The 14,423-nt window shown below is 40.8% G+C and overlaps 3 protein-coding genes across 6 annotated transcripts; 1 reads left to right on the forward strand and 2 right to left on the reverse strand.

Annotated features, from left to right (window-relative positions):
- Window positions 1-1,408: 1,408 nt before the first annotated feature.
- LOC140784072 (wall-associated receptor kinase 17-like) lies at window positions 1,409-4,150 on the reverse strand. The gene is given in 4 exon segments (XM_073131254.1): window positions 1,409-2,256; window positions 2,258-2,667; window positions 2,797-2,955; window positions 3,171-4,150. Coding segments are annotated over 4 exon segments (2,178 nt in total). The 5' UTR covers window positions 4,003-4,150; the 3' UTR covers window positions 1,409-1,479.
- Window positions 4,151-5,317: 1,167 nt separating this feature from the next.
- Window positions 5,318-7,526, forward strand: LOC140785186 (uncharacterized). Of its 3 annotated transcripts, XR_012108401.1 has the most exons (3): window positions 5,333-5,846; window positions 6,110-7,270; window positions 7,379-7,526. XR_012108401.1 is itself a non-coding variant. In XM_073132953.1 (2 exons), exons 1-2 carry the CDS (start codon window positions 5,640-5,642, stop codon window positions 6,574-6,576), a joined length of 669 nt encoding a protein of 222 aa, XP_072989054.1. In that variant the 5' UTR covers window positions 5,324-5,639; the 3' UTR covers window positions 6,577-7,371. The 3 variants fall into 3 exon arrangements, 1 of the variants encoding a protein (XP_072989054.1); XR_012108400.1 differs by lacking the exon at window positions 7,379-7,526 and having other exon boundaries at window positions 5,318-5,846; window positions 6,110-7,371; XM_073132953.1 differs by lacking the exon at window positions 7,379-7,526 and having other exon boundaries at window positions 5,324-5,841; window positions 6,110-7,371.
- A 1,236-nt stretch (window positions 7,527-8,762) lies between these two features.
- Window positions 8,763-14,384, reverse strand: LOC140785182 (uncharacterized). Of its 2 annotated transcripts, XR_012108399.1 has the most exons (4): window positions 13,744-14,384; window positions 11,969-13,068; window positions 9,237-10,597; window positions 8,763-9,153 (listed from the first exon to the last, which is right to left on the reverse strand). XR_012108399.1 is itself a non-coding variant. In XM_073132948.1 (3 exons), exons 1-3 carry the CDS (start codon window positions 13,938-13,940, stop codon window positions 9,339-9,341), a joined length of 2,556 nt encoding a protein of 851 aa, XP_072989049.1. In that variant the 5' UTR covers window positions 13,941-14,384; the 3' UTR covers window positions 8,763-9,338. The 2 variants fall into 2 exon arrangements, 1 of the variants encoding a protein (XP_072989049.1); XM_073132948.1 differs by having other exon boundaries at window positions 8,763-10,597.
- Between the last annotated feature and the right edge of the window lie 39 nt (window positions 14,385-14,423).

Genomic DNA, 14,423 nt, shown 5'->3' on the forward strand with positions numbered 1-14,423 from the left:
CACAAATGTACTCATATACCAAATCAGCATAATCGAATGCATGATAAAATATGCTCGACTATACTCATTTATAGATAAAATCATATAATCATGCTGGAGGCCAAAACATACATGTACATAAATATATAATATAACCTAATTTGAGAAAGGGGTCTAAGGGATAAGACTACTCACACCACTGTAAATACCAAACTACCACTCGTTCACGCTGCTACGATAACGATCAAGCCTCAATAGCTAGGTCCACAGGGTCTTGAACAGGAGGGTCGGGATCTGAAATTATTTATAACAAATATGTCAGTCTTTCTATTAATTAAAATTAACCCGACAAAAGGATAGTTTCTTATTGTAATTATGTACTCTTCGTTTCTATATTTGTTTTTGTTATTTATTAATCATAATTATATTATTTAATTATGTATTTAAAATATATTTTATCTGTCTATTATTCACTTTGATAATTAAGAAAATAAGAATTAAGTTACTGCAATTAATTATGTAAGAATATACGTACATAACCCTAATAATTACTATTACCTACTTAGGATTAAAATAATAATTTATATTACAGGTATTTTACTAAACGTGATATAATTAGAATTATATACTAACTATGATACAATTATATTTAATTTGTATAACTTAGATACATTAAATTAACTAAGCTAAACTAATTGTGCATATATATATATATAATATATATATAAATGTATATAGTGCTGGGCTCAGCCCAGCACCATGCACAGCAAGGCGCTGGGCCGAGCCCAGCACCCCTTGCAGAGTGCAGCCAGGGAGAAGGGAAGAAGGAGGAGGAGAGGAAGAAGAAAGAGAAGAAAAAGAAGAAGGAGAAGAAAAAGAAGGAGAAGAAGAAGAAAGAAGAAGGTTGGGCCATGGGGGAGGGGTGCGGCCGCTGGTGGCCACTCAACGGCCAGCCTCTCGTCGACGGCTCAATTCTCCAACGGTCCGAGAGAAAGCCGACAAAGAGAGAAAGAGAGGTAGAGAGAGAGAGAGAAAGAGAAGGAGGAAAGCTCACCGGCATTAGTGGATGTGGTGGCGGCAGCGGGTAGAGAGAGAGAGAGAGAAAGAGATGAAGAGAGAGAGAGAGAGAGAGAGAGAGAGAGAGAGAGAGAGAGAGAGAGAGAGAGAGAGAGAGAAATGGTGGGGAGGGGCTGCGGCGGTAGCGGCAGGGGCAGGGGCCCACCATGCCAGCTGGTCTGCCAGGTTGGCCGGGCCGGCGCTTGGGGCGCATGGCGCCCATCTCCGCTGCCACTGCATGGCACGAGTTGTCGTGCCATGCAGTGCTGATTTTTTTTTCTTTTTACTTGGGCTTGGGTTATTACACTATTCGTGTATATATATATATGTATATGTAGTGTCTTGTATACATTGATTCAAAACTTCACAGATCTAAAGAATAATAATACGAGTGATCGATCGACCATTTTATTTATTTTTACATGTACAATAATAGAAACGTGATCATCTCGGGAGATCCATCGAGGATAAAAGGCTTCCCTCCATGGTATACCGACTACTGGTTGCCTCTCCAACGGTCATGGTTTGAGATCCAGCCTCACTAATGAAGTGCTCCAGTTCCTCGATGTTTCGCTGGATCAACTGCTGCTCTCTGAATATTCTCAATCCTTCTAGTTCTCTAGCCACCTCCTTCATCGGCGGCCGTTCTTCTCCTTTCAAACTTAAGCATCTCTTTGCCAGTTGTGCCACCCAAAATATTTGCTCCACTCCAGCTTCCCTTATAATCTCCGGTTCTATCAGTTGAAGGAGATGGCGTTCGTCCATGGACAACGCGAAGTACGCAGCCAGATTACGCTGCTCTTCTGATCTGGACAAGCAGACGGGCATCTCTCTGGTTAGTAGCTCGGCAAGAACAACTCCGAAGCTATACACATCGCTTTTCTCCGTTAGTTGACTTGTGTGCAGATACTCAGGATCTAAGTAGCCTATTGTCCCTTGAACGAGCGTTGTCAAGTGAGTTTGATCAAAAGGGACCGACCTCGAAGCCCCAAAGTCGGATACTTTAGCTGTGTAGTTCTCGTCTAGTAGTATGTTTGCGGACTTGATGTCTCTATGAATGATTGGAAGAGAGGCTGCCGAATGCAAATATGCAAGTGCTCCCGCAGTTTCCGCGGCGATCCTTAATCGATGTTGCCATGGTAATGGGTTAGGAGTATGCTGTCTATGGATACGGTGAAAGAGTGTTCCGTTTGATATGAACTCGTAAACTAGCAAAGGAACGTTGAGTCTCTAAGCAGCAACCCAGGAGTTTGACTACGTTCCTATGATTGATTTGTGATAGGATAGTGATTTCATTGATGAATTGCTCGATTTGGCTCTCGTCCACAATCCTGGACTTTTTTATGGCAACCACTCTGTGATCTAGCAAAATCCCCTTGTAGACAATACCATATCCACCTCGGCCAAGGATTTGGCTCTCGCTGTAGTTGTTGGTAGCCCTTTTGAGCTCGTCTGCCGTGAAGATCTTTGATCTTGCATCAATGCCTTGAGAAGCAAATCGCTGTTGCAGTAACAAACCTCCATTGTGTTTGAAGAACTCGGCTTTCAGTCTAGCTAACTTTCTTTTCTTCATACCACAATATGCCCAAAAACTTCCTGTGAGCAATAGTAACAGAAGTCCAAAACCTACGCCTACAAAAGCTCCAAGAATTCACATAAATTGATCGTTGGGGTTGCAACGACGTATATATACACACACCGTACAGAGAGAGAGAGAGAGAGAGAGAGAGAGAGAGAGAGAGAGCAGTAGAGAAGAATTACCCATTGCGAGATTTAAAGGAAAGGTCTTCTTGCAGCCATTTCCTTTCTTCATACCGTCGCCGCTCATGCCTCGCGGGCAAGCGCAGGAAACGCCTCCTGGTTTGTTGATACAGTCTCCGACACAGGGATTGGTGGCTGGATCTAGGCACTCGTTGATATCTAATATATGTATATATATAAAGCATTCAGCTCGAAACACTTGGTAGGAATCAGACAAGTTGAATTATAAACTCAAATTGCAGAGCGATTGCAATAGCTAGTTCTTTAGGTGCTCTGTATTTTAAAGAAAGAGCATTCGTATTTAATTTTCGCTAATAACTAAGAAGAAAGAGTAGAAGCACCAATTTGATGCAAGAACTCCATAACTCTCTCACCTGTGCATCTTCCTTCAAGATACGGATTCCCTTCATATCCTTGACTGCATTTGCAGGAGTAACCGACGCCGTCCGGCGAATCGACGCAGTTGCTGTTGCCCTTGCAAGCATAAGAACCGGGATCACTTTTCACTTCCTCGCATGTCTTATTCCCGATAGCCCAGTTCAACACCACCGTAAAATAAGTTCCAAGGCTGAGATCATTTCGGAGATAATTCTTAGAAAACGTAAAGCTATCTTCTTCCACGAGGAAGGCCTGGCTACATTTGTTCCCCCTCGGCACCGTAATGTTCAAGATCTTATTAAACTCGAGGTCGAAGCTCTTGAGCCCACTCGGGATCGGCGCCTGGCAACATCCCAAGCCGGAGCATGACCCTTCCACGACGTTTGTCCAGTTGCCGCAGAAGGTGATGCAACCGGTCGTAACGTTGGGCCATCCTATCGGGCTCCGCATCAGGAGCAGATCATTGCAGCCGATGGCCGTGAGTTTGTTCTGCGTGCTGGAGAAGGTATAGGGAGTTCCCGTCAAGTCCATCAAGTAGTTGTTAACCGTGCTCCCCCCGGTGCACCTTTGAGCAAAAGAGAGTGCGCTGATCTTGAGGTAGCCAAGAGGCGAGGTGCTTAGGATTGGGTAGTTGCGGGAGCCCAGCCGCAGCATGGTAGTCCCATTGTTGCAGATGACCTCGAAACCTGGAAAGGCTTGGCCATCGTCGAGGAATCCGAAAGGGTACTCGGGATTCTTGCACCGGACAACTAAAGCTGAAGTGGGAGGGGTCCTCCATAGCAGAAGCAGAATCACAAGCAGAGGAAGGAGCAGCCACCGGGAAACCATTAGCACCTGGTCATCATCAAGCTCAAGTGTCTAAGATTCCTTTTCCTTTATTTATTTGTTTATTTATTTTGTAATATTAAAACCGAGTGGACACCACGGAAACCGTGGAAACAGGACCTGCGCTTAATTTGTCTGGAAACTGGGTTTTGGTTCCACGAACTCGCGGCCTCAGGGAAGAGGATAAGCAATCCAGACCTATCGACCTTTCGCATAGATATCGTTCCGATACTTCTATAATGTATTAAGACGTGTTTTGTTTTATATATGCAATTTCTAGGTAAAGTCAACAACCAGCGCCGTGTATTTAATTCTCATTCTTCTTTGTTCCTTATTCTAAATTTTTGAGTATTTAATTCTTCCGTTACTTACTTATTCTAAAATTTTTAGAGAATGTTAGAATTTTTCTTTAAAAAAAAAAAAACCGGTCCAAACTTATTAAAAAGATGATTTGGATAACATTATTTTTAAGCAATTAAACAAAAAAAGAACTATGAAAGCAAATAATATTTAAATAGTTTAGGATATGAAATAGAAAGACTTGATGCAGACTCCTACTCGTTAAATTAGAAAATAGTAGTCAAACTTTCTATGTTTAGAGATTTGGGTATTAGGATCTAATACAACTGCTATGACACATTTGTGGCAAATATTTTCATATCCTTCTCAAATTACATGTCTATCTTAATCCAATGATTGTAATGGTAGGTTTAGTTAGTTTCTATCCCTCTTTATATATTTCTCACTTAGTTTAATAAATGATTGAAGGCTTAATTAGTCATTGAATTGGAGAAGGGGATGATTAGCCTCTCTATAATAGTGAGAATAAAACAAGTAGAAAGAGTTTGTAGATATTGAAATACGACTTGTGGTCGATAATTTAAGACAGAGGATGTCAAATAATTCCATTTCAATAATAATATTGATGAGTATATCTTCAGGAGCTAGCTTTGATGAAGGCAAACTTGAGAGTTTTGGTAACCGTGCAACCAGCAGGAAGGGTCTACTACTAGTATTTTGGTATGGAAGGGTCTAACTAAAAATAATTTCATTATAATTTAACACAGTATAAATATCATCACAAATGAACATCCCATACCAAAATATTTTCACTATAAATATATTCTAGTATATTATATTATAGTCAGATTATAGTTTGATATATTATAATCACTACAAATGCATATTATAGTCACATGATAATTCCATATTTTAGTTTTTTGAAGAGAGAAAAATTAGTTATTTATATTTTGGAATAATTGGACGAGATATTATAATTTTTTATCCAAACTAAAAGCTGAAATAAAAATATCTAACTGAACTCTTTTATTCCGTTTTCTTATCCTTTCTGGGGCCTTAGCTGGGGCGTCCATAACTGAGGTTTTAGCTGGGGCGTCCATGACGGGGGCCTCAACTGAGGCCTTAGCTAGGGTATCCATAACTGAGGCCTTAGCTGGGGTGTCCATAACTGAGGCCTTAACAAGGAGGAGGAGGAGGAGGAGGAGGTGCTGGATCGATCGTAGATCGCTAGCGGGGCGACGTCGTCGTCTCGGTCCAACACCTCCATGACATCTTGGACGACATCGAAGAACGCGTCGCAGTCCTTGGCAGACGAAGTGGTGACGCAGGGCGAGTGAGAGATGGCGTCGCGGAGGACGCGAAGAGGGCGATGGATTCCTCCGCCGTCCTCCATCGGAATGAGGCGAGGCGAGACTCGAGAGGGTTTGGTAATTGGTATTGGGGATATGGATACTGTAGAAATAGGCGAGAAGGGAAAAGCTTTTGGACAGCAAGAACTTCCAATAGTCGGAGACTCCTATTCTTCGAAAGCTTTGGCTGCAAGTAGAGTAAGCTTTATCCTTTCTTTTCTCATTCTCCTCCCTACTTTCTTTCTCATAATTAAAGTGAGCTCCTTTTATTTCTTTTAAGTAAATAAGAGAATCAATTAGCTAGTTGTGAAATGGTTTAAAAGCAATATTTCTCATAATTATACAGAAATTTAGCAAATTAAGTATTTGATTCTACTCAATCTCTCAATTTCAAGAATAGATCTCCTCAAGAAAAACAGAAAGAAGAGCATCTATTAACATTCTTCTTGAAAGACATGCAGGAGTCGAGGCTTTCGACGAAGGGCATGAAAGTGATCACATTCCGCCGCTTCAAGGGGCTGTCCTGATCCATCTCGATCGTCTTGAAACTATCGAGTTCAACATTGCCCAGAATCAGAGCAGAGTAGGCCCATTCGTTAGCATCGCACACTCCCAGGATAAGCTCTCCATCTCCGTGACCACACAACGGTTTCAGCTTCTCAGTTACTTTAGGCTTCGGTATGCCAGGGATATTACTCGTCAACGATATCCTACACTTCCTAACCCAAACCTCCTCATCCTGCAACACCCAACTCTCCATCTGCATCCCCACTTCATCAATCCGGCAAACCCCTACACATCCTTCCTTAGTCTTCACCAACAGTTCCCCGCCATCCAAGGAGGAGGACGACGGAAACGGCAGCGGCACGGCGGAGAAATTCTCGGACTTTATGTCAAATACAACAATGCGATCGTAGGACGAGTCTAACCAGTGCAATCTTCCATGGAGAGAAAGATGACAAGACCCACTAGGAGGCCTGTAAGCCGAATTGGCAATACGCCTCCAGGTGTTCGATCTAAGACTAAGTATGTGGAATCCGAAGAGCTCCTCCCCTTCCACCCCTTCCCCTGCAGCCCAGAGCAACCGGTACTCCCTCGCTATCGGATGGAAATAGAAACCGCGTAGGTCTCCGAAGTAGTGAGTACTACTCCAGATCACTTCCCTACTGAGGGCATTGTAGACGTGATACGTTTTGCTGAAGACCTCTCGAAAGCATAACAAGCTGTCGCAACACAATACGATGTTTAATAGGTCCGGCGTGCAGATCGATGCTCGACGTTCGACTCTGATGCCGTCGACGAAGCTGATCAATTGGCAGGAAGCATTAGACGTGATGTACTTGGGGTTCCTTGGGATGGCTTGAAAGAGGAGCAACGGCGTCGCTCTACGTCCGTGGGATTCGACGAAGGCGGGGTCGGATGTTAGAGTTGAGAAGAGCTTGCAGGCGGCGCTTAACGTGATGATGGACTTCACTGGTAACCTGAGGAAGATATCAAACAAGATATCTTTGGGTAGATGTATAATTGTGGTACTGTCTTGATCCAGGGATGAAATTCTTCTCTTCTTCGTCATCTCGTCGTGGAGGAAGACAACTCTCTCTTTGATTACTCGGGTACCTACGGTACGTATATGAACATATTAGTATATATACTTTACAAATTAGTTTAATCCTAATAGTAGTCGGAAACTTTGATTAAAATCCTAATTCGATTGCCTTTCTAACTTACAGAGTATACGGCTCCTAGTGTGACCAAAATTTTCCAATCAATCACAACTTACCAACCATGTACCTAATCAAACAAGGACTATATATACATATTAGAAAGTTCTGTTAGACGTAAAAAATTCTCCTTACAAAAAAGAAAAGAAAAAGAAAATCCAGATATTCTCTTAAAGTATTGCTTTCATTCTTGATCAACAACCTTCTTCTTGGGAGATCTGCAGGAGATTTGGGTTTCGACTAACGGCATGAAACAACATAAAAGATGCTCCGCCATGATCCTTCTAAAAGTCTTTACGTTCCACAACGAAGAGAAGAATAACAGTCTTCGATCATCAGTTGTAATCAAATATTCCTCTCTTGTTATCCAATAATCCTTGATTTTATCCTTAAAACACACCAAGAAGGATCGCCCTATCTACATCTTCATACCTAACAATCCTTCTGGACACAAACATCCATCTTCAGCTCCACTTCATCTATTCGGCCAACACCTAAACGTCCTTCTCGATTCTTCATAATTATCTCGCTGCTGCCCTTCAAGGTGTCCGGCAAGTAATTGAACGGCAACGGCACGATGAAGAGTACCTCGGACTCTATGTCAAAGATGACGACGTGATCTCGTAGAACGAGTTTAGCCAATATAGTCTTCCATCCAGATAGAACGAGTTTAGCCAATATAGTCTTCCATCCAGATAGAGATGCCAAGCTAAATCGTACCTGAAGTACCGAGGAGATCGGTAAGGCGATAATCGCAGAAGATACTTCCTGCTGTTTGCAGAATCCTATGCTCCCCAGACGATGGATAGAAGTAGAATCTCGGAGCAATTCGATGCTTAAACTTATGCTCAAACGCAGGACTAATCCAGTGCTCTCCAGTGAGTGGAGTTGTATGGAGTTGTATACATGACAGGTTCTCTCCAGCGGCAGGCAGAGAAGCTTTCATCTTAATTCTGTGGATTTACATAAGATTAATATGCTTAAGATAGGTACCAATTATATATAGAACCAGCCCTTAGTCGACAAGCTTTCCAAATAATAGCATGATAACTTAAAGCACAACAAGATAATAGAACTTAAAAAATTACGTCCAAAGTATTAGACAAACAATGAATGAAGCCCGTGGACCCATATAAAAGATACTTTACAAGAGCAAAATAACTTCAAATCCAATCTCAAATCTTGTCTTCGTATAAGTTGAGATCATATAGTTTCATCATATGCTTCATGATGTACAAGGCGTAACATTGCAGAGAAATTTGCATGAGAATAACTTCTTGCATCATAACTTCCAGAATCTGCTAAAAATACCTAAAACCAGTTACATCACCTCACAATCACAGAATGAGTAGTAGTGCAATGGATAGTGTCACAGAATGAGTAGTACCGGTAATTTGACAATCAAATCGAACAGATATAATTTAGTTTTCTTGTATTATTCTTGAAGATGATCCCGACAGAGTAAGATTACATAATTCACATCATCTGGCTCTTATGTTTCATATACAATACATAATGTTCTCGAATCATGTAGCCCCTGACAATAAATAACTAGTATAACAGAACATAAATTGGATCTTTTACATGGCTTTAGAGAGCTTATCAAGCATACATATGATGAAAGGGCTAAACCAACTAATCTTACTAAAAAGATGAAGTTAGTACTTTACAGGAGGTCACCGTTGCAAATGCCATAATATTGGTTCTTCAGAGAAGATGCAAAGCTACATTCAGAAGCACCCATCCAGCATCTGAGGCCAATCTCATATGAACAGATACATGAACTGCAGTGATACATTTTAGCCAATAATCAGGACTATGCCTATCCAAGTGATTGGTCAAACAGAAGATCCACTTTGTCACCTACCTATGGCCCAACATTTGCCAGCACTGAAGCATCTGAGTAAAGAACCATGAAGCATTGCGAGCCAAAGGCTGATTGAATAAAAAGCCAACATAGATCCAATGTCTATGATGGTTCTCTTAATGCAGGACTAGTCGTTCTAACACGATGAGTGACAGCCAATGATGGCCTGCCAACTGCTTCCATAATCCGACTGAATACCACCTTAGCTGGGACACAAGTGACAAGTGGAACTACTCCATCTGGTTTGATCAAGCCACCTAAAATGTCATTACGACTAGATAGCCTTATATCGCCATTTTCACCATAGAACTTCTGCTCAGTAGCAATGGAAGAGAGAGTTCTGATTTTCTGGCTTGGCAAGCTTACTCTTTTAATAGGCTTCTTCTGAAACTTTACTGAAGATGGTCGGCGTGCATGAGAAATACTCTTCTTTACCAACCGAGCCTGATGATTAAAATGGTTAGAATACCTTTTAAGTGTAGGTTTGATTTCTCGCTCTGGAAACATAAGAGTCCCATCATCATTACCCTCCAAAGTCGATGTTGCTGGATTAGAACGAGGGATTCTGTGCATGGTAGTTCTTCTGCCTGTCCTCCAAACTGGTGGGGGTGCTGTACTTTTGTCCAGGACCGCATCATCATCAGAAACAAGTAGATCAGTGGAACCATCTTCCAGAATTTCGATTTGGACAGGGTGCCCAATAATCGCTTTGCCATTTAGTCTGCTCATTAGAGAAACCAGAGGAACATGCTCACCTTGATAACTTGCTTGGACCTTCAGGTCGACATCTATCAACATTGGCCGCAGCCGATGTCTGAGGTGTGTAGCATAGTCTCTCTTAAGATACCCAGAATCATCCCAATATGGCCTTCGACTGATATGAGATGATCCATCTGCTTCCCAGCCTAAACCAGACACCATATCAAAATCATTTTCAGAATCATTGAAGCTAATGCGACTTCCCCCGTGATCTCTAGCAGTTTTTAGAACATCAGGATATCTCTGACCACCATATCCAGTCACTTGTGAATGATCAATATCATTCTCAATCGAATCAACCTCATCATACTCATAGTCAAGCTCCTCTTTAGCTCGGTAAGGACCTCGAGATCTTCCACTAGGAGTTACCATCCTTTCTTGCCTAATTTTCTTGCTTTGATATGATGACCCCATTGCAGAGGTATTGTATTTATCTAACCTGATCTTTCCATCAGTCACATCCATGGGCCTCTTAGATACATTACGATTGTTGCGCTTACCTTTCATATGCCATTTAGAAACTCCTAAATCTGCAGAAGCATCAGCACGAAATGCAGAAGGATCACGGGCCATTGACGATGGCACTAATGACTGACTAGAATCTGTAAACCAAATCAAAAAAAGAATATAGCTCATACGAGAAAACAATTTCAATGATCTAATAGGAATTAAGTCTACTTTTTGCCATATTAGTTTTACGTATAGAACCACAATGATGGAAACAAACTATACCTGTATGTGTATAATTTATAAGGATCAAGATAAACTATTAAGTCAAAAACCATTTCACTTTAGCAGAATTAATGGCTAATATAAGATTACATAATAAAATAGAAAATGGAGTGTATATAACTATATATTGAAGCTAAGTGTTAAAAAGGTCAATTGATATCAGCCAAGCAAATTTAAATTGGAACAGTGAAAAGTTTGAAAGAGACAATAATGTGGACATTAGTGATATAAACATTGGCATATGTATCAATGCAGTTCCTTCTTTAGGAAATTAGTTTTAAGTCAATTATTTTATTATACATTTATTATTTATAGTTTTTAAGATTATATTTATTTTTTTGTAATTGTTCGGAGTGTTATTTGTTTATTGTTATTTATAAGGTCTATATATAGGCTGACTTTCTGCTCATTTGAGGTTAATGAAGAAATAATTTTTTTTTAAATTTATTTCCAATATGAGTTTTGGGTGTTGAGAATAAAGGTGTGAAACCCCATTTCTTTTCCTTTTCTATAATTATCGTTCCTAGAATCCCAACAATTCTATTTTTTCACATCAGATAATCCTTTGATAAAGAATAAATTTAGCTATTCTCTGAGCAATAAACTAAAGTGCATCTAAAATCTAGCCAACTTAAAGTGTTTGCATGGTCAACTATGTGGCTAACATCCAATGGCCATTTCAAGAAAAAGAAAATAAAGCTTAGAGAATTCCTTGAGATGCCCAAGCATTATACAAGATAAATAAGCCCCATGAACTACTTTGGGAAATAGCAATTGTCTAGTACCCACAGAAAAACAATAAACAACTATAATCTTAGTTCCAAAATAAAAATACTATAATCAATCATCCAATTCAATCCTTTTAGAAGATTATATAGTATCGTAAAAAACAAAGATTTCCATGCTGTCAGGCCCAAGATGTTTAGCTGTTGCTTAGTTCCAAAATATCAAGACTATAATCGATTACCCAATTTATACCTTTTAGAAGGTTAAACAGTAACATAAATAACAAAGATATCCATGCTGTGGCACAGGATGTTAGCCGTCAACTTAATTAAAAAAAATCAAGGCTATAATCGATAACGCAGATTGTACCTTTTAAAAGATTAAATACTAGCATAAATAACAAAGATTTCCATGCTGTGGCAAAGGATGTTACCTGTCGCTAGCAAAGTACATGAGACCAGCAAACATTGAATAAAGTCATAATAATACAAGGAAAAGAACTCTACCACAAATACCTTCTAAAAGCTCTGTTTCCTCTGTGTCTGTGTCAGTTTCCGAGGCTGAAGAATCAGACTCATTCTTCCTAATCAAGCTGGAAGATGTATATTCATCTGCTGAAGAACCCAGATGTTGAAAGTAATTTTCCATTCCAATATCAGCTCCAGTGGTAAGCATTTGTTCAGAAGGGAAACAATTGTGACTCAGAGAATCATCTGAATCAGCAGATACCTGGATGTTTCGATTTCTTTTTGCTTGACATGGAACATCCATTGTGTCCTCTTCTTTAACAAGGAAAGCACTAGAATCATGATCAGGCTGAAAAGAATGGGGAACTGGCAATGTTGAAGTACTCCGTAAAACCTGGACAAGTGGTCGGCGCCTATCGCGTTTTTTAGCAAGAGACTCTTCAAACATGCTGCTCTGTGACCTTTTCTTTTTACTGAGCATACTTTTGCCACCATCATCAAGATTTACATCACCAAGTGTATTTTCGGCATGAGGGAAATCATTAACATCTTGATCAACAGATCTCCCAGAAGTCTCCCAAGTAACAGCTGGAGAGAGCTTTCTCTTTGCAGCAATGCGAAGACCAAAATCTTGCAGTCCTCTCATTCGAGGAATTGCTTCAGATGTATCTTCTTCCAACTTGAATTGCTTAATACCTTTTCCTTCAGAGGTTTCTTCCCAGCTGCACTGCGTGTTAGTTCTGCTCTCATCAAAAAGCATAATATTGCTTCTGTTTGTTTCCTCTTGGGACCAAGCCGCTCTTTTTAAAAGCTTCTTGGACTTGTGTCCTGGAAATTTACTATGAATACCAGGCTCCTTGCTTCTCAAACACATCTCTGAAAACGAAGAATTATTAAACTCTCTGCTGAGAGCACCAGAGGGCTTACTGACTATACCATTTATGCTGAGATCTTGGTTTTTATACTTCATCTCAAGCTGCTTTTTCTCAAGTTCAAGAGCATGAAGAATAGCATCTTCCCGACGTGCATATTTCTCCCTTTTCTTTATCGGAACACCCTGGGAGGCCTCTGCCCTCTCAATACAAGCATCAAACTCCCCGCATCTAAAAGCTTTGACTCGTTTCGACTTCTCTAGGTTGTACCAGTCCCTGAAAAGGAGAGGACAAAATATGTTATGGATCCAATTATCCGTTTGTTTTCCCATTCTTCTTTCTGCACCATTTTCTGAAAAAGGTTTTGTTACAAAGGGTGCACCTCTGGCAGCCAAAGTAGCAGAACAGAGTGTCACTAATACTCATGGTAAGTTACACATAAAGATAACATATACAAAAAAATTGAAAACAAACTATCAAAGATATAATCCTAGAAAAGAATAAGAAGAGGTGCATCCAACAAGAAAACAAGATAAAAGGAAACATTATAGACATGCTAAGAAAATCAACATCAAGTACACAACAGAAATTGAGTCCACACTAATTTAAGCAGGATAAGTATGACATGTAACGATTATCATAAAACACAATATCTGTTTGAAAAAATGTGATATTTTCATTCCAGGAATCATCTCTCTTTTTCCAGCTAAAAATATATGGCAGCACACCGCATAAACCTGAGAAATAAGATGAAATTTGTAGAATGTGCTTTAACAATATTCTGAACACGACAAATAAATAAATATATAATGACGCCGACTATATGATCATTCAACAACTCACATAGCAGCTTAAAAATATGTCATTTTTTTTCCACTCAAATCGCATCATGCACTAAAAATACAGGAAAAAGAACTAACAAGAAGAAGATCAAGAGAAGGTAAATCTCACACGCTGGCGTCCTCCCGTCCTAGAAGCTTGACCGGTGTCCCTGATCTCGGAGACATGAGGTGAGACGCTGAGAGCTCCTCAGGCCCAAGTATCCTCCCGGGCCACCATGACCCGTTCCTCCGCCGAACCCAAACGATCGTCCCCACCGAACATTCCGCGATGCCTCCTCCTTCATCTCCGCCCTCCGAGATCCCCATCTCTGCTTCCTCCCCCAATCAAATCTAGAAACGAAACCTAGAACCTCCTCCTCGATCGACCACGAAGAACGCGAGCGCCGCCGCGCAATGTTGCAGGTCAAATCTTCTCCCCGATCTGATCACGTCGCTTCCCTTGAGATCTAGGGTTTCCATTCACATCAAAAATCTCATCCTTCTTCTCTAGCTTATCTCCAAGATCGCCTTCGCGCTAGCCAAGGCTCCGCCCTTACCCGGCCGTCCTCCGCTACCGATCGCGTCCGATCGCCTCTCACCGCCGGCGATCTCCTCCTTCTTTTTTCTGTTCGCCCCGATTTTCTCTCGTTCTTTTCGTTTCCCTCGCCGCTCAGAAAAATAACAATAAAAAATAGATGAAGACGGTGACCAGATCCGGAGACCTTTCTCTCTCCTCTTTCTCCTCCAGTGTTCGATAATAGTAACCGGCGCATCGAACCGGAAATAGTTCGAACTTTATACGCCCGACCC

The sequence above is a fragment of the Typha latifolia genome, chromosome 3, assembly GCF_019914945.1.
Source record: "Typha latifolia isolate L0001 chromosome 3, TyphaL0001v2, whole genome shotgun sequence".
Lineage (NCBI taxonomy): Eukaryota > Viridiplantae > Streptophyta > Magnoliopsida > Poales > Typhaceae > Typha > Typha latifolia.